Source organism: Dendrobates tinctorius, unplaced genomic scaffold (assembly GCF_039654945.1).
Source record: "Dendrobates tinctorius isolate UK_male_01 unplaced genomic scaffold, ASM3965494v1 ptg000231l, whole genome shotgun sequence".
Taxonomy (NCBI): Eukaryota; Metazoa; Chordata; class Amphibia; order Anura; family Dendrobatidae; genus Dendrobates; species Dendrobates tinctorius.
In genome coordinates, this window is record NW_027361898.1 from 23242914 (window position 1) to 23268420 (window position 25507).

At 48.5% G+C, this 25507-nt stretch overlaps 1 protein-coding gene across 3 annotated transcripts in view; it reads left to right on the forward strand.

Moving 5' to 3' along the window:
• Positions 1 to 25507, forward strand: part of OGT (O-linked N-acetylglucosamine (GlcNAc) transferase) — a 118371-nt gene that overhangs the window by 66900 nt on the left and 25964 nt on the right. For all 3 annotated transcript variants that reach the window (XM_073556189.1, XM_073556190.1, XM_073556191.1), the window contains 10 exons: positions 5005 to 5200; positions 5324 to 5464; positions 5552 to 5652; positions 5730 to 5883; positions 5988 to 6089; positions 16253 to 16432; positions 16549 to 16707; positions 16827 to 16916; positions 17010 to 17135; positions 22638 to 22808. In XM_073556189.1, the coding sequence (XP_073412290.1) occupies positions 5005 to 5200; positions 5324 to 5464; positions 5552 to 5652; positions 5730 to 5883; positions 5988 to 6089; positions 16253 to 16432; positions 16549 to 16707; positions 16827 to 16916; positions 17010 to 17135; positions 22638 to 22808 (1420 nt within the window). The remainder of the gene's footprint in view (positions 1 to 5004; positions 5201 to 5323; positions 5465 to 5551; positions 5653 to 5729; positions 5884 to 5987; positions 6090 to 16252; positions 16433 to 16548; positions 16708 to 16826; positions 16917 to 17009; positions 17136 to 22637; positions 22809 to 25507) is intronic.

Here is a 25507-nt window from a genome sequence, read left to right on the forward strand (position 1 = left end):
CCGGCAGTATACACCCACCGACAGGCGCTAGGCACTTCAGTTTGTGCTTAGTGTCTGTAGGAGGCGGACCGGGATCTTCCCAGATCCGCAATTAACCTTTCTTTCCTTTAGGTGTTCTAGTGGAACTTTTTAATTTTTTTGTCTTTTGTTTTGCAGATTCAAGTCAGGAAACAGGGTGGAAGTTCACCCTGCTTTCCCATATCAGGCGGCTGAGCGAGCAGTGTGGCTGATCCCACATCACAACTCTCAGTACGCTGGCAGGACTTTTTCCATATCACCTTCTGGTGCTATGGGATGTGGACAGGTGGCTGGTCCTTGCCAAATCCCCCTCCTCACCCCTCTCTCGGGACAGGGCTGAGAGGAAGACGGCGATCGCAAGATTTTCCTCGCCATCAAGAGGTTAATGCCGTCTTCTGCAGGATGCGGGTACAGAGGACAGTTGCCAGCGGCTTGCCACTACCCTTGTGAGGCCCCTGTTATCATCCTCTTCAGGGACGTCAGGTAAGTGCCTGTATGATCCCTCCAGCCCGCAGCATTACCAAGAGGCACATCGGTGGAAAACTGGACAGCCGAACACATCAGGCTGTTTGAATCTCCCGCCCCTCTCCCTGCCTGACGGGCGCCGCTCTCATCAGCCGCGCGCCTCTCCACTTATATTCAAGGGCTGAATACAGGGTTTTCTCTCCCCGTTGTCACAGCTGGGCAGGGTTTTCCAAAGCTTTTCTGCGCGCACAGTACTTCCTTACAGGCCTTCTCTTCACCTTCCTGGGCGATTCCATCACGGGGCTGCGGTGCCGGCTCTTTCGTTTTCAGCTCCCGCTCTCAGAGCGCCTCCTCCACCTTCTGAGCGCGCTGTCCTCGCGCCTTTTTTAGCCCATCACAGGGCTCCTTTTTCTCCTTGTATGTCAGCTCCAATTGTGGCTCAGCCGCTAAGCTCCGCCCACCGCTCACCTTATCAGGCATTTCCTGTTTTTTCGGTCCTGGCTTTCTGCGCTGCTTGGGGGACACTTCAGCGTTTCTGCTGCTCGCCGGTACTAGGTAGGCTCTGCTCTATGCAGAAATATTAGCCTCCGCAGTTCTTCCCAAATTCCCGCGGCCATTCAGCGCAGTTTTCCTTATGCCCAACCCTGCAGGAGAGCTCTGTTTCATGCCCACCGCTACTCATTACGCCTGTGCGCGCTGTAAAAAGAAGTGGGCTTCGGGTCAGCCATCTCCTTTCTGCCCGTCCTGCAGTCCTTCAGCTATGTCGGCCTCTCAGGAGCACACAGATTCCCGTGATGAGGGCACTTCCCCTCTCCCAGAATGGGCCGTAGCTATGTCTGTCGGTCTCCTATCTGACCAAAGTCTCTCAGTCCCTGGTCCAGGTCCTAGAACGTTTGCCTCAGCTATCTACAGCCACCGCTGCACCGACCGCCTCTCTCCTGACCGCGACCTTCAGAGGGACAGGCCGAGTAGGATGTCCAGGAAGCGTCTCCTATCGGGCTCGTCTTCCAGTTCGCTAGGCCCATCTGCTTCACCCAGGTGTCCGTCTCCTTCAGAGGACGACCTTAGGTCAGACGACGATCCACAATCAGGATCTAGTTCAGAAGCAGATGACATGTCTAAAACACGAAATATGGTCGATAGTCTTCTTTCAGCTATCTTCCAAATCCTGGAGATTAAGCGGGACAAGCCCCTTCCTCAGGAATGTTCTGTTCCATTTAAATGATCAAGGCCTCCATCCAAAACTTTTCCAAACCACAAGGAGTTTGACACTACTCTAGCCAAACATTGGGAGCACCCTGAGCAACGCTTTTCGCGCCGCAGGTATTTAGATGTTCTGTACCCATTTTGAGGCTGATTTGCTTTCTAAATAGACCAAAGCCCCTGAGGTGGACCCTCCCGTTTCTCGCATAGCCTCTAAGACTGTTCTGTCCCTTCCAGACGGGGCATCGCTTAAGGATCCAACAGACAGGCAGTTAGAATCCTTGGCGAAGTCTATCTTTGAGGCCTTCGGCGCCTCCCTCTGCCCTATTTTCGCCTCCTCCTGGGTGGCTAAAGTCATTTCGGCTTGGGCAAAAATTCTTCGCAGGGGCATCTTAGTGGCAGCTCCCCAGGACGAGCTGGCAGATCTAGCAGATCAAATTAATCATGCAGGTAAATACCTTTTAGCCGCCTCCTTAGATGCAGCCGGTTGCATAGCAAGGGCTAACAGCAATATAGTGGCTGTACGCCGAGTTCTTTGGTTAAAGTCATGGAATGCGGATACCACCTCAAAGTCGCTCACCAATCTGCCCTTCCATGGTTCTAGGCTCTTTGGGGCCAAGCTGGATCAAATAATTTCCGATGCCACTGGGGGTAAAAGTACTTCCCTCCCCCAGTCTCGACCAAGACGCCTTTTTAATAGAAAGGGTTTTCGGCCCTTTAGGCCTTTTCGTCCGTTCTCGTCCACAGCGAGATCTGTCCAGCAAGAGCGTCCTTCCGCATCTAGGGAGCGAGAGCAGAAGAAACCTTCTTACAAGCCCACTCCCCGCTGGAGATCTAGAGGACAATACTCCAGGTCCTCAGGTGCCCGTTCCGGTAGGTTTGCCTCCAAGTGACGGGGCACCCCCACCTGGAAGTTTTTCAAGGGTGGGAGGCAGACTTTCCTTTTTCGTGGACGCTTGGCTGTCGCTTGTCGACGACGCTTGGGTCAGGGAAATCATCGCATCTGGTTACAAGATCAAATTTTCTTCCCCGCCAGACAGGCGTTTTTTCCTGTCTCGACCTCCAAGACAACGGTCCCACAATCCAGGATTCTTTCAGGCCGTCTCCTCCCTTCTTTCCGCCGGAGTGATTGTTCCCGTTCCCTCAGACGAACGGTTTTCAGGGTTCTACTCAAATCTCTTCGTAGTCCCAAAGAAAGATGGCTCCCTGCGGCCAATCCTGGACCTCAAATTGCTCAATCGCCACGTGAAGATTCTTCATTTCAAAATGGAGTCTCTTCGATCGGTGATAGAATCAATGGAGCCCAAGAGTGGTCAAGAAGATAAAATCGGAAGGCGTTCCAGTAATTCTTGTGGCTCCAGACTGGCCGAGAAGGCCTTGGTATGCGGAACTGGTGAACATGCTCGCGGACGTTCCCTGGAGACTTCCAGACCGTCCAGATCTTCTCTCGCAAGGCCCCCTTTACCACGAGAATTCTCGGTCTCTGAATTTAACAGCATGGCCGTTGAGGCCGCAATCCTAAGAGAATCAGGTTTTTCCAACCAGGTGATTCAGACGATGATCAAAGCCAGGAAGCCAGCCTCTTCCCGCATTTACCACAGGTGTTGGAAGGCTTTTTTCCGTTGGTGCGACGATAAAAAAAAAGTTTTTCCAATGGCCTTTTCCATTCCGTCCATACTGGGTTTTCTCCAGTCTGGCTTAGATTCGGGTCTGTCTCTCAGTACCCTGAAGGGCCAGGTTTCTGCTTTGTCTATCCTCTTTCAAAGAGAGCTCGCTTCCTCACCGCAGGTTAAGATGTTCCTCCAAGGAGTCGCGCATGTGGCTCCTCATCATTCACCAATAGAACAGTGGGATCTCAATCTCGTTCTTGGCGCTCTCCAAAAGGCGCCGTTGAGCCCATCCAGGACATTCCTTTGTCACTTCTGTCATGGAAGGTAACCTTTTTGATCGCCATTACATCCATCAGAAGAGTTTGAGTTAGCGGCCTTGTCATGTCGGTCTCCTTATCTGGTGCCCCATCAGGATAAAGTCGTCCTCAGGCCCGTTCCTTCCTTCCTGCCAAAGGTGGTTTCCTCCTTTCACATCAACGAGGATATCGTTCTTCCATCGTTTTGTCCGGCTCCTTCTCACCCTCTTGAGAAGTCACTCCACAAACTGGATGTTGTTAGGGCCTTGCGTGTCTACCTCGCTAGGACCGCTTCACTTAGTCACTTCGATTCATTGCTGGTCATCTCTGAAGGTCACAGGAAAGGGCTTCCGGCATCCAAATCCACGATCGCTCGCTGGATTCGTTCTACCATTCAGGAAGCATACCGACTTCAAGAAAAACGGCCCCCTCCGGGAGTGAGTTCACTCCACCCGGGCTGTGGCAGCTTCGTGGGCCGTTCGACACCAGGCTTCAGCTCTGCAACTTTGCAGGGCCGCGACCTGGTCGTCCTTGCACACATTTGCGAGGTTCTACAGGGTTCATACCCAGGCCTCGTCTGATGCAGTTGTTGGTAGGAAGGTTCTGCAGGCGGCGGTGGTGCGCCAGCCGACCTAAGCCTTTCCTGTTCTTTCGTTCCGTATTGCTGTTCCCGCCCTTGGGACTGCTTTGGAACGTCCCATGGTATTCTGTGTCCCCCAATAAGGCGATAAAGAAAGATTGGATTTTTGGTTCTTACCGTAAAATCTCTTTCTTGAAGCCTTCATTGGGGGACACAGCACCCTCCCTGTTTAAATTGTACCGTGTTGGGTCTTTGAGTCCCTTGTTGGGGTGGTACATATGTTTAGAGTGTTCCGTTGCTTCTACTGCTTTCTCACCAACTGAGGTGCCTAGTGCCTGTCGGTGGGTGTATACTGCCGGGGAGGAGCTAATTTTCTTGTTTTGCATAGTGTCAGCCTCCTAGCAGCAGCATACACCCATGGTATTCTGTGTCCCCCATTGAAGGCTCCAAGAAAGATTTTACGGTAAGAACCAAAAAATCCATCTTTCCTCCCTATTATACCTCAGTGCTTCTTGACTCCTTCCGCATGTGTAACAGATCTAAAAATGTTGAAAGTCTGTTCAGTTGTTTTTTTTTTTTTTTTTTTTTTAAAAAGATGAAATCCTTTTCTACCAATGTTTCCTATTCATTGGTTCGTTTATACATCTAACACCTCTATATAGAGCAAAGAGCTATTCTGACCTGACAGCATAGGCAAAGCAACAATCAACACAGGTGCTGTAAATCTTTCATGGTAATTGTTACCCTTCTCCTTTGCATTGTTCTCAGTAGTTTTCTCCAATAGACCTTCCTTTTTGTAAGTGAATATTTTGTTTTTCTCTTTGTGATTCAGAGCTGTGGCTGCATATTTACGAGCTCTTAGCCTCAGCCCAAATCATGCAGTGGTTCATGGAAATTTAGCTTGTGTTTACTATGAACAAGGGCTTATTGATCTTGCCATCGACACATACCGAAGGGCTATAGAACTTCAACCTCACTTTCCTGATGCTTATTGTAATCTCGCCAATGCTCTCAAGGAAAAAGGCAGCGTAAGTAGAAACTCGCGTTACTTGGCCTTTCTCATTCATGAATCTGACATCCGAATATGTCAGATTCTCTTTCTAAATAAATAAATATATATATTTTATTTATTTTTTTTTTTTTTTAATAAGGTTGTCGATGCTGAAGAATGCTACAACACTGCTCTTCGCCTCTGTCCGACTCATGCTGATTCTCTGAATAACCTGGCCAACATTAAGCGAGAACAAGGAAATATTGAGGAAGCTGTGCGTCTGTATCGGAAAGCTCTAGAGGTAGATGCTGATCAAGTTGTTCAAAATGCTTAGTGTTTTTTGCTTTTTAAAAACTCACCTGTAGCACATAATATTTTTGCATTTTAGGTGTTTCCAGAGTTTGCAGCAGCTCATTCTAATCTGGCCAGTGTACTGCAACAGCAAGGAAAGCTTCAAGAAGCTCTCATGCATTACAAGGAAGCCATTCGGTAATTTGGACTTGTATGGTAAATTTGGTAAAGCCTTTTTGTTCTTTTTCTATGCTCAAGGTTTCTTTTCTTTTCAGAATCAGTCCAACATTTGCTGATGCTTATTCAAACATGGGTAACACATTGAAGGAGATGCAGGATGTCCAAGGAGCACTGCAGTGCTATACCAGAGCTATCCAGATCAATCCAGCATTTGCTGACGCTCACAGTAATCTTGCATCCATTCATAAGGTACGTAAATGTTAAATCAATGCTTGAAAATATCTGCATTATTGAAAGCATTGGGAGAGAGACTGTGGTTTATTACTTCTAAATGTGTCGTTCTTGCCCCATAGGATTCTGGTAACATACCAGAAGCAATAGCTTCATACAGGACTGCTTTAAAGCTAAAACCGGATTTCCCAGATGCATATTGCAACTTGGCACACTGTCTTCAGGTATGAGAAATGGTTTTTCCACTTAAGATGTAAAAGGTTAAAATATTTTTTTTCTTAAAGATTAGTGTTTGAAGGAATGTCAGTGGATTCATGCTGCCAAACCACAGCCAGTAGGAATCGTACCCGGGTAGCAATCATGCTTGTAAAAGTGTAAGGACTTGAAAGTACACTGAATTCTTTCCAATATCAATTAAAAATTGTCCATGCATGTGCAGCCACCTCTTTTTGGTCATTCAGGACCAAAATCAGTCCATAGACCAAATTAATGGAGATGCCAGTGGCTGGAGCACCCTTGATGAGATTTAATATTTTGAATCGTTGAACTTTTATTTAATCTGAATTTTTTTTTTTTTTTCTAGAATGGTCTAAATGCACTTTTACCCTTTTTATGATGTGATTTTTTGCATCGTTGAACTTTTATTTAACCCCTTTCTGCCATTAGACGTACTATCCCGTCCATGTGCCCTGGGACTTAACTCCCAAGGACGGGATAGTACGTCTAATGCGATCAGCGGCGCCCACGTGGTGAGCGCCGCTGATCGCGGCCGGGTGTCAGCTGATTATCACAGATGACACCCGGCACAATGTGGCAGGGGCGGTCACGGACCGCCCCCGACACGTTAACCCCTTGTACACCGCGATCAAACGCGATCGCGGTGTACCGGGAGTTAAAGGGAAGCATCGGCAGGGAGGGAGCTCCCTCTGTGCTTCCCTGAGCCCCCCACGGCAGCGCAATGTGCAGCGCTGCTGCGGGGGTCTCTTTCCCTACAGGCCCCCGGATCCAAGATGGCGACGGGGGCCTTCGGGGACCTCTAGGGAGCTGACTTCCTCACTGCCTGCAAAGCGAAGTCTGCAGAACTGCCTGTGACAGATTGCTGATCTGTCACAGGACAGTGATGTCCCACCTGGGACTATGTAATAAAGTAAAAAAAAAAAAAAAAAAAAGTGTAAAAATAATTTTAAAAAAATCGCTAAATAAATTAGTAAAAAAAAAAAAAATATATATTCCCCAATAAATTCATTTTTAGGGAGCTGACTTCCTCAGTGTCTGCAAAGCGCAGGCATGAGGAAGTCTGCGTCTATGCCTGTGACAGATCGCTGATCTGTCACAGTGATCTGTGATGTGACAGATCAGCGGTCTGTCACAGGACAGTGATGTCCCCCCTGGGACAACCTAATAAAGTTAAAAAAAAAAAATTTAAAAAAAAGCGTGAAAAATAATTAAAAAAAAAAAATCGCTAAAAAAATTCCCAAATTCATTTTTTGAAAAGAAAAAAAACTATAAAAGTACACATATTTGGTATCGGCGCGTCCGTAGCGACCCGCCCTATAAAACTGTCCCATTAGTTAACCCCTTTAGCGAACCCCTTAAAAAATAAAAAAACGAAGCAAAAAATGATTTATCATACCACCGAACAAAAAGTGCAATAACACGCGATCAAAAAGACGCATATAAATATACTTGGTACCGCTGAAAACGTCATCTTGTCCCGCAAAAAACGAGCCGCCACACAGCATCATCCACAAAAAAATAAAAAAGTTATAGCTCGCAGAATAAAGCGATGCAAAAAACAGGATTTTTTTGGGTTGCTTACCGTAAAATCTGTTTCTCGGAGCCTTCATTGGGGGACACAGAGACCATGGGTGTATGCTGCTGCCACTAGGAGGCTGACACTATGCACAAAAAAAGTTAGCTCCTCCTCCGCAGTGTACACCCCACCGACCGGCAGGAAGTTCCTCAGTTAGTGAGAAAGCAGTAGGAGAAGTAACAGAATAGATTGAAAGCAGAACAAACAACTCAACTGTAACAAACCGACAAACATAAGAACAGGAGTTGTAGAACATGGGAGGGTGCTGTGTCCCCCAATGAAGGCTCCGAGAAACAGATTTTACGGTAAGCAACCCAAAAAATCCTGTTTTCTCGTTCGCCTTATTGGGGGACACAGAGACCATGGGACGTCCCAAAGCAGTCCCTGGGGTGGGAAACAAACTTTCATCAGGCCAGTGGACTCGCCACCGCAGCCTGCAGGATCCTACATAGGCTGGCGTCCGCCGAAGCGTAGGTGTGGACCCTGTAGAATTTCACAAAGGTGTGAACCGATGACCACGTTGCAGCATTGCAAAGCTGCAGCGCGGAAGCTCTGTGGCGCACCGCCCAGGAGGCACCCACCGCCCGGGTAGAGTGCGCTCTGATCCCTGGAGGGGCCACTCGATGCTTGACCCGGTATGCCTCCAAAATTGCCGATCTGATCCAGCGCGCAATAGTGGCCTTTGAGGCTGGGTGATGAACAGAGAGTCTGACTTCCGCAATGAAGTCGTCCGGGCTAGATAGACTCTCAATGCCCTGACTAGGTCCAGCTTGTCCAAAGACCGCTCCCGAGGGTGAGCTGGGCTCGGGCAGAAGGATGGCAGAACAATGTCCTCATTGAGGTGAAACGAAGATACCACCTTCGGAAGAAAAGAGGGCGGAGGCCGCAGAACTACCTTGTCCTGATGAAGGACCAAAAAAGGAGAGCGGCAAGAAAGTACCGCTAATTCCGACACGCGCCGGATGGAGGTAATGGCCACCAGAAAGGCCACTTTCCAAGAAAGGAGGGAAAGGGAAACGTCCCTGAGAGGTTCAAAAGGAGGACCCTGCAGAACCTGAAGAACCAAATTAAGATCCCAAGGATCCACGGGAGCTCGGTACGGAGGAACCGTGTGAGCCACACCCTGGAGGAAGGTTTTGACCTGGGGCCGGGAGGCCAGCGTTTTCTGAAATAAAATGGACAGTGCCGAAACTTGACCCTTCAAGGAACTGAGAGCAAGCCCCGCATCCAGCCCTGCCTGAAGAAACGCCAGAATAGAAGGGAGCGAAAAAACCAAGGGCGCGATGTCATTGGCCTCACACCAGGAGAAATAGGCTTTCCAAGTACGGTAATAGACCTTCGAAGAAGAAGGCTTTCTGGCGCGGATCATGGTATGAATTACCCGATCAGAGAATCCTGCCCGTCTCAAAACCTCGGTCTCAACAGCCACGCCGTTAAATTGAGCGACCGAGAATTGGGGTGGCAAATCGGGCCTCGAGACAGCAGATCTGCCCGTCGGGAAGCTTCCAGGGGGCGTCCGCGAGAAGGTTGACAATGTCTGCGAATCAAGACCTTCTGGGCCAATTCGGGGCGATGAGGATGACTGGAATCCCCTCTGCTTTGATTTTCTTCAACAACTTGGGAAGAAGAGGCAGAGGAGGGAACAGGTAGGGGAGCACGAACTGTGACCAAGGGACGGCCAGAGCATCGGCGCCCACTGCCAGAGGGTCCCGAGACCTGGACACGAATTGTGGTACTTTCCTGTTGAGGCGAGATGCCATGAGGTCTACATCCGGGGTTCCCCACCGACGGCAGAGCAGATGAAACACCTCCGGATGTAGGGACCATTACCCTGCCGCGAGGCCCTCGCGGCTGAGGAAATCGGCGGCCCAGTTGTCCACGCCGGGAATGTGAACCGCGGAAATCGTTGGAACAAAGGTCTCTGCCCATTGAAGAATTCTGGACACTTCCGCCAGGGCTGAGACACTCCGTGTCCCCCCTTGGCGGTTGATATACGCCACCGCTGTGGCATTGTCTGTCTGAATCCTGACAGGCAGGCCCTTGAGGCGCCTTTCCCAGTGGACGAGAGCTAGATGGATCGCCCGTATCTCTAGGACATTGATCTGCAGAGCTGATTCCTGAGTCGACCATCGACCCTGAACAGTGTGATTGCGGAACACTGCACCCCAGCCGATGAGGCTGGCGTCCGTAGTGACAATCTGCCAGTGAACGGGAAAAGACCGCCCCAAGAGAATGAGGGGAGACGTCAACCACCAGTTGAGAGACCGCCTGATCCGGCAGGAAAGGCGAACCGGACGATCCAGAGACAGAGCCGACCTGTTCCACCTGGACAAAATGGCCTGCTGGAGTGGCCTGGCGTGAAATTGGGCAAAGGGAACTGCCTCTATCTCCGCCACCATCTTCTCCAGGACCCTCATGGCTGACCTGAGGGATGGAAATCGTGTGATCTGTAATGATCGCACGCCCTGCTGCAGGGAAAGAATCTTGTCTTGTGGGAGAAATACCCTTGACCGACGAGTGTCGAACAGAAGGCCCAGAAACGCAAGGCGTTGAGTAGGGACCAGACAGGACTTTTCCCGGTTGACGATCCACCCAAAACTGGACAGGGTGTCTAGAACGATCGCCACACTTAGGCGGGCCTGTTGAAAGGAGGGGGCCTTGATCAGGATATCGTCGAGGTACGGAAAAAGAACGAGACCTCTGATCCTCAAGAAGGCCATCAACGCCGCCATAATCTTCGTGAAGACTCTGGGAGCGGTGGCGAGCCTGAAAGGAAGCGCGACGAACTGGTAATGTTCGTGAAGAATCGCAAACCGCAGGAACTTCTGATGTCCGGGAAATATGGGCACATGTAGATAGGCATCTTGGATGTCTATGGAACCCATGAATTCCTGCTCCTCCATGGAAGCAATTACCGAGCGAACTGACTCCATCCGGAAGTGGCGAAGGCGAACTCTCTTGTTGAGTAACTTGAGATCCAAGATGGGTCGAACTGTCCCGTCCTTTTTCGGCACCACAAACAGGTTTGAATAAAACCCTGTGAAGCGTTCCGATTCGGGAACGGGCACAATCACCCCGGAACTGAGAAGAGAGGTGATGGCCAAACCGAACCCCGGGACCAAGGCCGGATCCCTCGGCGGACGGGATTGTAAGAAACGATCCCGTGGAAGAGAAATGAACTCTATTTTGTATCCTGTTGATACAACCTCTCTGACCCAAGCGTCCTCTACTGAGGCGAGCCAGACGTCGCTGAAGAAGAGAAGTCGACCTCCCAATTGGAAGGGACCCACGGGAGACCGATGGTAGTCATGCGGACGTAGACCATCCAGATCTAGATCTGGACGGTCTTCCCTGGGAAGAGTGGGACCGCCAGGACGGAGTGGGCCTGAAGGAAACCTTCTTTCTTTCCTGACGTGCCTGTGGCCTTTGCTGGTTGGAAGGGTTTTCCGCCGTATTGAAATGGCGGAAAGTCCGACAGGGACGAAACTGACGCCTTGGAGGAGGTCTGCGAGGCTTGGAGGGGAGAAGAGAACTCGTACCTCCGGTAGCGTCCTTAATAATCTGATCCAATTGTGATCCGAAGAGACGCACTCCCTGAAAAGGCAGATTGGTCAGAGACTTTTTTGAGGACAAGTCCGCCTGCCAGGCCTTGAGCCAAATTGTACGTCGGATTGCCACGATGTTACTTGACGCCTGAACTGCGCAAGATGCGGCATCCAAGGAGGCAGAAAGCAGATAATCCCCCGCATGGGAAATCTGATTGGCGAGATCGGCCAAATGCTCTGGTCGTGCCTTATCCAGAATGCCCTGCCGAAGGTCATCTGCCCAAGTGGATATGGCCTTTGCTGCCCAAGAAGAAACAAAGACTGGACATACCGCTGCTGATGCCGCTTCGAAGGCAGATTTTGCTAGAGATTCTATGATCCTATCATTAGAATCTTTTAGCGACGCCACCCCTGACAGCGGAAGGACCGTATTATTAGAAAGTCTGGACACGGGAGGGTCCACCGAGGGAGAAGCGGCCCAGTTGTCCGTGAGCTCTTTAGCAAACGGGTACAGCACGCCGAGACGCTTTCCTCTTTGAAAGCGTCTGGTCGGATCTTCTCTCTCCTTTGTAAAAATCTTTCCAAACTCAGAATGGAAGGGAAACACCCTGGATGGTGTTTCCGCCCGTCTGGACGAAACCTCCTGATCTGAGGATTTCGCAGGGGTGTCAGCGATGTCAAAGGTATGGTGAATCGCGGCAATGAGGTTTTGCACCGTCACCTTCATGTTCGCATCCTGGTCCGAATCCAGCTCTAAGACCCCTTCCGATTCCGAAAGCGCTTCGCCTGACTCGGGGGAGGAGGCCCGAGAGGGAGACTGCTGGGGACTATGGGGTGAGGTAGGACGAGGGGAGGACTCCGCCTGGAGGTCCTGCCTGGGCCTCTTGCGACTGCCGCTGGCTGGGTCAGATGGGACGTCCTGAGACGTGCTGGGTCCCGCCGAAGCTCCCAAGGGCAACTTGTCCAGAACGGCTACTAGGGACTGAGACACCTTGATGAGGTCTGCCACTGACTGTGATTAAGAGGAGGCCCAACCCGGCATGGGGGGCTCACTCGCCCCTGGGGCTATGGATGGCTCCTGAGCGGCGTCGGGCTGGAAGCAGAGCGGGTACGATCAGACTTAGCGTTGGACATAGTGAAAAGAGAGGCAGTGCAGGCCGGTTGGGGGACAGAAGGCAGAGAAGGGTGTCAGTCTGCAGGTGCAGAGCTACTCACGGTCCGGTGTCCCCAAGGGCGACGCTCTCTGATCTGGCTGCAGGATGAGGCCAGGCCAATCCGGCTGAAAAAAGGCCCAGCGACCGAAATCCAGCAGGGAATGAGGTCCGGCTGGCAGGCTGAGAAGATGGCGACCACCAGGGAAAGGGCGCGCTGCCAGAGGGAGAAGGGCGGAGCTCGCCTCAGAGATGCCCTTAGCACCGCCCGCTGTCCAATAGCAGGCTGGTGTGAGGCAAGGGGGCTGGGAAGGCCTAGGACGGGCGGGAGAGAAGCCCGCTTAGAAGAAAGGGGCAGGGGGCGTGGCCGCGACGCAGCGGTAGGCCCGAGATGAAGCCGGGGCCTAAATTAATAGCGCCGGCCGCCTGTCAGCAGGGGGTCGGCGCGGAAGATGCGCCGCAACCCCGGGCCGCGTCCCTGCTTCCCACAGCCCGACCCCTGTATACCCCTGCCGGGATGAAGAAGAAACGGACGGGGGGGGGGGGGGGCGCAGAACAAGGCCTGAAAGAAAAGGGGCCTTCATGGATGTGGCGCAGGCCCTACCGTGGTCCCCTGGCTACCGCCTTAGGATGAAAACGCCGGGGGACCGCTAGACCGCATACTCACCCAGGCCGGGGGCCACAATAAAGGTACCTGAGAATCCCACGCTGTCTGTCGTCTTTATGGAATCCACGCCTCGTCCAACCGTCAGGCTCTGGTAGGCGAGATGGTGGGAGGCGGGGGGCAAGGACCGTCCGTATAGCTGGCACGCACCTGAGCGAGGCTCCTGGTCCTGCCGCGGAGACCTATGAGGATACGGGGTGGCAGTACACGCCGTACTCAGTCTCTTTATGGGAGTACGGATGTGACTGTTCACTCCGTATCCCTCCGAAACCTGTAAAGGAACGACGCACGACGAGGTAGATAGGGGTCTAATAAAAGACCCGTGTCCACCTCCTACTGACACTAAGCTAAACTGAGGAACTTCCTGCCGGTCGGTGGGGTGTACACTGCGGAGGAGGAGCTAACCTTTTTTTGTGCATAGTGTCAGCCTCCTAGTGGCAGCAGCATACACCCATGGTCTCTGTGTCCCCCAATAAGGTGAACGAGAAATAATTATTTTTTATATAAAATTGTTTTCATTGCAAAAAACGACAAAACATAAAAAAACGACCTAAATGAGGTATCGCTGTAACAGTACCGACGCGAAGAATAAAAGCGCTTTATCAATTTTACCGCACGCGGAACGGTGTAAACGCACCCCCCCCCCCCCCCAAAAGAAAATCACAGGTTTTTGTTCATTCTGCTTCCCAAATATCGGAATAAAAAGCGATCAAAAAATGTCACATGCCCAAAAATGGTACGGATAAAAACGTCAACTCGTCCCGCAAAGAATAAGACCTCACATGACTCGGTGGGTCAAAATACGGAAAAATTATAGCTCTCAATATGTGGTGATGCAAAAACTATTTTTACAATAAAAAGCGTCTTTTAGCGTGCGACAGCCGCCAAACATAAAATCCGCCATAAATAGTAAATCAAACCCCCCGGTATCACCCCCTTAGTTAGGGAAAAATAAAAAAATTAAAAAAAAGTATTTATTTCCATTTTCCCGTTAGGGTTAGGGCTAGGGTTAGGGCTCAGATTAGGGTTAGGGGTGTGTTGGGGTTAGGGTTGGCGTTATAATTGGGGGGTTTCCACTGTTTGGGCACATCAGGTGCTCTCCAAATGCAACATGGTGTCTGATCTCAATTCCAGCCAATTCTGCGTTGAAAAAGTCAAATGGTGCTCCTTCCCTTACAAGCTCTGCCATGCGCCCAAACAGTGTTTTACCCCCACATATAGGGTATCAGCCTACTCAGGACAAATTGCAAAACAACTTTTGGGGTGCAATTTCTCCTGTTACCCTTAGGAAAATAAAAAATTAAGGGCAAAAATATCATTTTTGTGGAAAAAAACGATTTTATTTTCACGCCCAGGCGTTATAAACTTCTGTGAAGCACTTGGGGGTTCAAAGTGCTCACCACACATCTAGATAAGTTCCGTGGGGGGTCTAGTTTCCAAAATGGGGTCATTTGTGGGGGGTTTCCACTGTTTAGGTACTTTAGGGGCTCTCCAAAGGCAACATGACACCCGCAGACCATTCCATCAAAGTCTGCATTCCAAAACATCACTACTTCCCTTCCGAGCCCCGACGTGTGTCCATACAGTAGTTTTCTCCCACATATGAGGTATCAGCGTACTCAGGACAAATTGGACAACAACTTTTGGGGTCCAATTTCTCCCTGTACTCTTGGGAAAATGAAAAAATTGGTGACTAAAAGATCATGTTTGTGGAAAAAATACGATTTTTTTATTTTCACGCACGGGCGTTATAAACTTCTGTGAAGCACTGGGGGGTTCAAAGTGCTCACCACACATCTAGATAAGTTCCTTGGGGGGTCTAGTTTCCAAAATGGTGTCATTTATGGGGAGTTTCTACTGTTTTGGTACATCAGGGGATTTCCAAATGCGACATGGTGTCCGATCTCAATTCCAGGCAAAAACGTCAAATGGCGCTGCTTCCCTTCCGAGCTCTGCCATGCGCCCAAATAGTCATTTACACCCACATATGGGGTATCAGTGTACTCAGGACAAATTGCACAATAACTTTTAGGGACCTATTACCCTTGGAAAAATAAAAATTGGGGGTGAAAAGATCATTTTTGTGGAAAAAATGTGATTTTTTTTTTTTTTTTTTTTTTTTTTTTTATTGTACCGCTGTACGTTATAAACTTCTGTGAAGCCCTTGTGGGTTCAAAATGCTCACCACATATCTAGATAAGTTCCTTGGGGGGGGGGGGGTCTAGTTTCCAAAATGGGGTCACTTGTGGGGGGTTTCCACTGTTTAGGTACATCAGGGGCTCTCCAAACACGACATGGCGTCCGATCTGAATTCCAGCCAATTTTGCATTGAAAAAGTCAAATGGCGCTCCTTCCCTGCTGAGGTCTGCCATGCGCCGAAACAGTGGTTCCCCCCCACATATCAGGTATCGGCGTACTCGGGACAAATTGCACAATAACTTTTGCAGTCCAATTTCTCCTGTTACCCTTGGTAAATTAAAAAAATTGAACCTTAAGTATTTTTTTAGTGAAAAAAAGTTAAATTTTTTTTTTTTTTTTTTTTTTAAATATTCAAAAAATTCCTGTGACGCACCTAAAGGGTTAATAAACTTCTTGAATGTGGTTTTGAGCACCTCAAGGGGTGCAGTTTTTAGAATGGTGTCACTTTTGGGTATTTTCTATCATGTAGACCCCTCAAAGTGGCTTCAAATGGGATGTGGTCCGTAAAAATAAAATGGTGTTGCAAAAATGAGAAATTGCTGGTCAACTTTTAACCCTTATAACTTCCTAACAAAATAAAATTTTGGTTTCAAAATTGTGCTGATGTAAAGTAAACATGTGGGAAATGTTACTTATTCAGTTTTTTGTGTGCTATATCTCTGTGGTTTAAGGGCATAAAAATTCAAAGTTGGAAAATTGCGAAATTTTCAAAATTTTTGCCAAATTTCCGTTTTTTTCACAAACGCAAGTTATTTGAATGACATTTTACCACTAACATGAAGTACGATATGTCACGAGAAAACAATGTCAGAATCACCGGTATCCATGGAAGCGTTTCAGAGTTATTACCGCATAAAGGGACAGTGGTCAGAATTGTAAAAATTGGCCTGGTCATTAACGTGCAAACCACCCTTGGGGCTTAAGGGGTTAATCTGAATTTTTTTTTTTTTTTTTTCTAGAATGGTCTAATTGCATTTTTTTAGCCTTCTAATGATGTGATTTTTTGTTTTTGCAGATTGTCTGTGATTGGACGGACTATGACGAGCGGATGAAGAAACTTGTTAGTATTGTTGCAGATCAGCTGGAGAAGAACAGACTTCCATCTGTACATCCGCACCATAGTATGCTGTATCCATTGTCTCATGCTTTTAGGAAAGCTATTGCCGAAAGGCATGGAAACCTGTGTTTAGACAAGGTAGCAGTGGCATTTATTTTTCTTAGGGGTATTACACAATTAAAGAAAAAATAATGTAGTATATTTAACTATGGATATATGTTAAATCTGTTATTGATTTATTCAATGTCTTGCAGATTAATGTTCTTCACAAGCCGCTCTATGATCATCCCAAGGATTTGAAGGCCAGCGATGGCAGACTAAGGGTGGGTTATGTCAGCTCCGATTTTGGAAATCACCCCACCTCCCACTTGATGCAGTCAATTCCTGGCATGCATAATTCTGATAAGTTTGAGGTAAGTATACATTTCTCTTCACACATTTGTTTATTTATCTCCCACATTGTGTTACGCTATGTGGCTTACTTTAGTAAAGCAGGGTGAATTTATAGTAACTGCCTTGTGTTTTTTCGCAGGTCTTCTGTTACGCTCTTAGTCCTGATGATGGCACCAATTTCCGTGTGAAAGTTATGGCAGAAGCAAACCACTTTGTTGACTTGTCCCAGGTGAGAGATCTTGCTACACTTGTTCATGTGTGTCACGTATCATTTTTTTCTCTCCATTGGATTATCCTTAAAACCTAAACTTGTATTTTCTAGATTCCTTGTAATGGGAAAGCAGCTGATCGTATAAATCAGGATGGAGTTCATATTCTAATTAATATGAATGGCTACACCAAAGGAGCACGAAATGAGCTATTTGCACTAAGAGCAGCTCCAATTCAGGTGTGTAAGGAGATTAGTACACTATTCTATATAGGTCTGAAATAGGATATACAGTTTTATAATTATGTATTTTTATTACACATAATCTTTTTATCAGTTTCTCTCTTCATTGGGGGACACAGGAAACCATGGGTGTATGCTGCTGCCACTAGGAGGTTGACACTATGCAAAAAAAAAAGGTTATCTCCTCCCCAGCAGTATATACCCACTGAAAGCTAATCAGTTTTAGCTTAGTGTTAGTAGGAGGTGGACACAGGCTGCTCTCAGCCCCGCTTCTACCTTAAGTTTTTGTTGTGCTTTATTAATCTCTATTTTGCAGATTCAGCTTGTGATCTGGGCGAGTGTAATTGATCACTCGGCTCCAGAAGAGACCAGGAGCACAGTGTGGGATTGCGTCCCTGCTGTACCCTCTCGTGTCTACCAGGCAGGACCCCATGCCTCCTAACACATTAAGAGTGTTTGGGGCATCTGCAAGAGATAAAATGTGGACTGGTTCTTGCCACTACCCCCTGCTCTGCCCACCCTCCAGAGCGTTCCCATCTCAGCGTAACCCCTGACAGGACAAATTCCCAGTGCAGCAACAAAGGAAAAGGCCCTCCTGTAAACCAACTCTGACCTGGCGTTGAAGACCTGCTCAACGCTGGCCACCCAGGTCAGGATCCAACAGATTCACTTCAGCATGACGGGTCGCTTCCACCTGGGAGGTCTGTCCGGGTGGGTAGTCATGTCCTTCAATTCCGGGACAAGTGGCTCTTTGTAATCGACGACGCCTAGGTCAAAGACGTCGTCTCCTACGGTTACAAGATAGTTTTCTACTAACCCTCGATTTCGTTTTTTCAAGTCACGTCTACCTAAGAATGCCTCTCTCATTCCGGGTGTTTTCAAGGCCTCCTAGTCATTGTCTCTGTTCCCACACGAGAGCTCTTCTCAGGTTTTTATTCAAACCTGTTCGTAGTCCAAAAAAAGGACGGTCCAGTTCATCCCATCTTGGACCTCAAATTTCAAAACAAATATTAACCCTTCAAGATGGAGTCCCTTCGATCCGTAATAGTCTCCATGGAGCCAGAGGAATTTCTCTGCTCGGTGGTCATTCAAGTTGCCTACCTGCACATTCCCATTTTTCCCCCTCACCAGAGATTCCTTCATTTCACCCTTCAGGAACTTCACTTCCAATTCACAGCGTTGCCGTTTGGCTTAGCCACTGCCCCCAGTGTTTTTACGAAAATAATGGCGACCGCTATGGCCATTTTACACAGCAGGGGGCATCCTCGTCATTCCCTATCTAGAGAACATCCTCATCAATGCCGCAACCCCCTTGTCGTGCCAGGAGAGTCTACAGATCACCCTGGACACTTTTTCCCGTCTGGGCTGGCTGGATTGTCAACACCGCAAAGTTATTTCTGCTGTGCTCTGCTGTGGATCATCAGCTCCTCCTCACTATGCTCCGTTCCATTGGCCTCAAGGACACCGTTCTCTCCTGGTTCTCCTCCTATCTCTCTGACTGCTCCTTTACTGTAATATTTTGCCGGTTCCTCCTCCTCTCACCTTCCCCTTACTGTGGGGGTTCCTCAATGATCGGTTCTAGGCCCCTCCTCTTCTCCTTGTGCACTGCCCCTATTGGTCAAACAATCAGTAGATTTGGTTTCCAGTACCATCTCTATGCTGATGACATCCAATTATACGCTTCTTCTCCTGACATCTTGCCAGCCTTTCTAGAAAACATCGGTGATTGCCTAAACGCTGTGTCTAACATCATGTCATCACTATATCTGAAACTGAACCTGTCAAAGACTGAACTCCTTGTGTTTCCTCCCTCTACTAATGTACCAATACCCGACATTGCCATTTCTGTGTGTGGTTCCACTATTACTCCCCAGCAACATGCCCGCTGTCTTGGGGTCATGCTTTACTCCGAGCTTTCCTTTGCCCCCCACATTCGATCACTGGCTCGCTCTTGTCATCTGCACCTCAAAAACATTTCTAGAATTCGACCTTTTCTTACTTTTGACTCTGCAAAAACTTACTGTTTCTCTTATTCATTCTCGTCTCGACTATTGTAACTCTCTTCTAATCGGTCTCCCTCTTACCAAACTCTCCCCTCTCCAATCTGTCTTGAATGCTGCAGCCAGGGTCATATTCCTCACCAGTCGTTACACTGATGCCTCTACCTTGTGCCAGTCATTACACTTGGCTACCCATCCACTTCAGAATTCAGTATAAACTTATTACCCTCACCCACAAAGCCCTCCATGGCTCAGCACCACCTTACATCTCCTCCCTTGTTTCAGTATACCACCCTACCCGCGCCCTCCGTTCTGCTGATGACCTGAGGTTAGCATCCTCAATAATCAGAACCTCCCACTCCAGTCTCCAAGACATTACACGTGCTGCGCCACTTCTTTGGAATGCACTTCCCAGGTCAATACGATTAGTCCCCAATCCCCACAATTTTAAGCGTGCCATGAAAACGCATTTATTCAGACTGGCCTATTGCCTCAACACATTAACCTAATCTATCCTTGTGTGGCACAGCCAAAAGTTTTTACCATAATCATGTTCCCACATGCTTTATGCATCCATTAGCCCTGTGTCTGTACTGTTAAACACTTAACATTATGGCTGGTCCATACAATCAGGGCAACTGTTACCTCCCACCTTTCGTGTCTACCTCTTTCCTCATAGACTGTAAGCTTGCGAGCAGGGCCCTCATTCCTCTTGGTATCTGTTATGAACTATGTGATTGTTGTTATGCTGTAATGTCTATTGTCTGTACAAGTCCCCTCTGAAATGCAAAGTGCTGCAGAATTTGTCGGCGCTATAGAAATAAAATTTATTATCTCTGATCCCAGTCCAACGTCTTGTTTTTCTGGGAATGCTTTTTGACCTGCCCAAGCAAAGATTTTCCTACCCCACTTGTGCATGGGATTCCGTCTCTCAGAGGTCGCTCTCCCTGTTCCCTCTGCTTCTGCATGAGCGCACTAGGCAAGATGGTTGCTTCAATGGAAACAGTACAGTTTGCTCAGTTCCACACGCGTCCTCTTCAACTCTTCATTCTAGCGAGATGGGACAAGTCGATCTGTTCTCTGGATCGGCTTGTCTCCATTGCCTCGCAGATAAAAAGTTGTCCCTGAAATGGTAGGAGTGTTCCCAGTCGGTCCATCTCGGGAGGTCATTCGTTGGAAGATGGCAACAGACGCCAGTCTTCTCGGCTGTGTAGCAGTGTTCTAAGATTTGACGGTCCAGGATCGATGGTCAGCTCAGGAATCATCCCTTCCGATCAACATTTTGGAACTTGGAGCAATATTTCCTGCTCTGCTTCATTGGCAGGAGCTTCTTCACGGATGTCTGATTCGAGTCCAGTCTGACAATGCCACAGCGGGTGGCGTATGTCAACTATCAAGGGGGAACTCTTAAGTCGGGCAGTGATGTCAGAGGTCGCGTGGATCCTGTCTTGGACCGAGCAGAATGTCCCAGCAATTTCCGCGGTGCACATCCCAGGAGTTGAAAATTGGACGGCAGACTTTCTCAGCCGAGAGGGTCTCACCGCAGGCGAATGGTCACTGAATCCATCAGTCTTTCACAGGATCTGCCTCAGATGGGGGGACTCCGGACATCTTCATGGCGTCCAGACTCAGCCACAAGGTTCCTCAGTTTGTGTCCAGATCTCGCGACCCGCTAGCGATCGGATCCAAAGAACTAGTGATACCCTGGACACAGTTCTCCCTTCCATACTTATTTCCACCTCTACCACTGATCCTCAGGGTAATCAAAAAGATAAAAGTGGAGGGAATACCCATCATACTCATCGCTCTGGATTAGCCACGAAGACCCTGGTACGCAGAGTTAGTCAACCTTCTAGTGGACAAGCCATGGAGACTTCCAGATCTTTTGTCGCAGGGGCCCCTCTTTCACCAGAGTTCTCAGTCGCTCAATTTAGCGGCATGGATGTTGAAGCCGCAGTTCTGAAGTCTGCTGGGTTCTCTGATCAAGTCGTCCAGACCATGATTAAAGCAAGGAAGTCTTCATCCTCTCGCATCTACATGGAAAGCATCTTTTTGCTGGTGTGAGACTCATCAGATCGCTCCAATGGTTTTTCACCCAAAGGAATCTGGCTGTTCGCCAACAGCTCAAAGCATTCATTCAAGGAGTTAATCCGTTTTCCCCCTACCAGCCCCCAGTAGACCCCTGGGATCTTAATTTAGTGCTTGTTGTCTTACAGGAGTCTCCGTTTGAACCACTGCATGAGATCTCTTCCACATTCCTTTCCTTGGAAGATTGCTTTCCTAGTCTCTATTACTTCAATTAGATGAGTTTCAGAGCTAGCAGCTTTCTTGTTGCTCTCCCTACCTGGTTTTTCACTAGGAAAGGTGGTCCTACATCCGGTTCCATCCTTTCCTCCTAAGGTGGTTTCCGGTTTTCATCTAAATGAGGACATTGTACTTCCATCCTTTTCTCTGTCTCCCTCTCACTCCTGAGAGCCGTCACTAAACAAACTGGACCTGGTGAGAGCTCTACGTGTTTACCTGTCCAAGACTCAGCCTTTCCGGGGCTGAGATTCTCTGTTCATCATCCCAGAAGGTCCACGGAAAGGTCTGCCTGCGTCCAGGTCTACCATTGCTCGATTGCTCCGCTCCACTGTTCTGGAAGCTTACCGTCTAAGAGGTAGAGCACGTCCACTGAGGATCACTGCACACTCCACTCGTTCGGTGGAGGCCTCCTGGGCAGTTCGCCATCAGAAGTTGGCCTCACAGCTCTGCAAAGCTGCTACATGGGCTTCCATTCATACATTTACCAAGTTCTAAAGGGTTCACACTCATGCTTCATCTGAGGTGAATCTTAGTAGAAAGGTCCTGCAAGTCACAGTGGCTTGTGCACTGACTTGAGGATATTATACTTCTTCCCACCCTTGGGACTGCTTTGGGACGTCCCATGGTTTCCTGTGTCCCCCAATGAAGCGAGAAAGAGAATAAGATTTTGGGTACTTTTTTCTCGGAGCCTTCATTGGGGGACACAGCACCCGCTCTTGTTTACTGTTGTATCAGGTTCTATTGTTATGTTACATTCATGTTATGTTTATTTCTACTGTGTTCTTACTAACTGATTAGCTTTCTGCCAGTTGGTGGGTATATAATGCTGGGGAGGAGCTAACCCTTTTTTTGCATAGTGTCAACCTCCTAGTGGCAGCTGCATACACCCATGGTTTCCTGTGTCCCCCATTTAAGGCTACAAGAAACAGATTTTACAGTGAGTACCCAAAATGTTACTTTCATCCTTCCTTAGTCATATAGAGCATTGTCCTTGATGTTACTGAATCTTGATATAGGTCAGGGTGTGTGTTTAAAGCTACTTGTACCATATTGTTTTAGTTCATGTACAAAGACTCCTGTTTTTGAGGATTACAAAAATCTCTTATCACTAGACAGAATATAACTTACTGTGTATTTTGTACAATATTACTTTCTATTGGTTGAATAGTTATTTTAGTTGCTTTGATAATTTTAGGCTATGTGGCTGGGATATCCTGGAACGAGTGGGGCACCATTCATGGATTACATTATTACCGACAAGGAGACCTCTCCAGCTGATGTTGCTGAACAGTACTCTGAGAAAATGGCATATATGCCCAACACTTTCTTTATTGGAGATCATGCCAATATGTTCCCCCATTTAAAGGTACAATATTTATGCTGCGCACACTATTAACTACCTAGACCAATATTGGCTTTTGATATTTTTCTTCAGGTTCTGAAAAACAAATATTAATTTGTGCTAATTTTTTTGTAGTAATTTTTGTAAAAAGTATTTTTATCTAGTTTTTGACATTTATCAACAAACCTACAGTAGCCTAGCCATTTTACTGATATACCAGGTAACTTTAGTAGAATCATAAAATGTTAGAGATGGAAGGGACCCCCAGGGTCATCGTGTCCAACCCCCTGCTCGGTGCAGGATTCACTAAACCATCTCAAGACAGATGTCTGTCCAGCCTCTGTTTGAAGACTTACATTGAAGGAGAACTCGCCACCTCTCGTGGCAGCCTGTTCCACTCACTGATCAACCTAACTGTCAAAAAGTTTTTTCTAATATCAAACCTGTGTCTCCTCCCAGTCAGTTTCATCCCATTGCTTCTCCTGTTTCCATGTGCAAATTAGAACGATGATCCCTCTACAGTGACATCCCTTCAGATATTTGTAGACCGCTATTAAGTCTCCTCTCAGTCTTTTTGCAAGCTAAACATTCCCAAATCCTCTGCCCAAAACTGGACACAGTATTCCAGATGAGGCCCAACCAAAGGAATAGAGGGGATAATTACTTCACATGATCTAGACTCTATGCATCTGTTAATGCATCCCAGAATTGTTTGCCTTTTTTTCTGCTGCATCACACAATGCAATCACGCTTCATGCATCACACGTAATTCAATGTTGATTAAAGAAGCCCTCCCATAAAAGTTTTTATCCTCTTAATATATTGCAATCGTATTATATGGCACTGCATACTTACAATTGTTCATTTTGCCTTTCTACCCAGTTAATTTGTTTGTTTTCCATTAGGTCTATGATGACATGTGATTAAAAACTGACTAGTAGAGTTGAGCGACTTTGGTTGGATCGGGTTTCATGAAACAAAATTTGAGGTGGATGAAACTGGTCCGACTAGGGCAAAAAAAAGTCGGAGTTTCGTTCGAAACCCAACTCCAATGCAAGTCAATGGGGAATAAAAGTTGGCATTTAGTGGATGAATGTCATCCGCTCAATGCTGACTTTTATTACTGTGTCGCCTTATTGGGGGACACAGAACCGTGGGTGTTATGCTGCTGTCCACTAGGAGGCGACACTATGCATAATCTGAAAAAGATTAACTTTGGCTCCTGCTCTGCAGTATACACCCCTGGACGGCGTTAGCCTTCTCCAGTTTTTGCTTAGTGTCGCAGGAGGCACACCTAAAAATTTTTTTTTACTCCGTCTTTTTCCTGGATTTTTTTTCCAAAGGACTACAGATGAAGAAAAGCGAGTCTCCAGCGAGACTCCCGGCATGGCTCCCTCCTTGGTCCCCATTAGGGGTACCCGGTTGAGGTCGAGGTGGCTATTCCCCATGTCGCTCCCTCCCCAGTCCCTCGGGTACTGGTTCGAGGTAGAGACCCCCCTCCTTCCTCAGTTCCGTTCGGCTCTGGGTCGAGGTCGAGGCGACGATGAAGCCCCCTGACTGTGACAGCAGCACCCTCCCTAATCCCCCTCTGGGGGTATTAGGTTGAGACACCGCAGGCAGGACCTATACCAGGCACCAGAGACCCCAGTCCACCTGTGGGCTCCTTTTGGGACCGCGGGAGGTGCAGAAAGGCACGACACTTATCAGAGACCGGGCTCCCTGTGCCCAGGTCTCTGCGGCGGCAGTAGCTACAAGCGCCCCAAAGGGACCCTCCACAGGGCCCCAGTCACGCGCATGGCCCACCGCCAGCCTTCCTTTCATTCTGGGGGGGGTCTGGTTTAAATACGACCGCGCCGTCCTGGAGCCCTGCTGGGCAGGAGACCTCAAATTTAGGCTGCGGCTTCGGCCTAGCCGAAGTCGCCGCCCCCCGGATGACGAAAATGACACTGCAGTGTCATAGAAGGGGCGGATCGAGGCAGGAAGGGCGCGCTTTTACATAGCTCAGCGAGCCCTTTTCCAGCTCTCCGCCCCCTTCCCTCTCCACCTCAGAATTTGGTGGCCATCTTGCTGCACCTGAAGGAAGGCAGCACACCAGTCTCTGGGGGGCACAGGACATGGGACTTATCAGCGCTGGACCTAAGGGGGAGCACCGGTGGGGTAAGATCACAGCTGGGTTCTTTGTACTCAGCTGTGAATTCCTTTAACCTATAGCGCTCTCCTACTCCTTTCCTCTGCGTAGATACCCCTGTAGGGCCTCCACTAATCAGCCTAGGTACTATGTCGGGCTCAAGGAAAAGAACCAGGCAAGACTGCTTTTATGCAGTCTGCACAGCCTGCAAGGCCACTCTCCCCAGCGGCAGCACGTACCCGCACTGCCGGGATTGTACCCAGAAAACAGGATCAGAACCCCAAGAAGTCCATACCAACGCTTCTGCGTCCGCTACTGCGCCGGAATGGGCGACTCAGATGTCGCAGTCTATGACACAGTCTATAGATAACCTGACCTCCACATTACTGCAGGCTCTGCAGGGTCATGTCTCTGCTATGAACGTTACCCAGCAAAGGGACGTCCGGTCTCATGAACAGGGCGCTTCCGACAGTTCGAGGTGTAAGCGGACCCACAGGTTGCGTTCATCTGCGTCCTCACATAGCAATAAGTCTTCCCCCTCCAGGGAAAGACACAGTGGCCTCAAGTCACCGAGGCCGTCCCCTGATAAAGACAA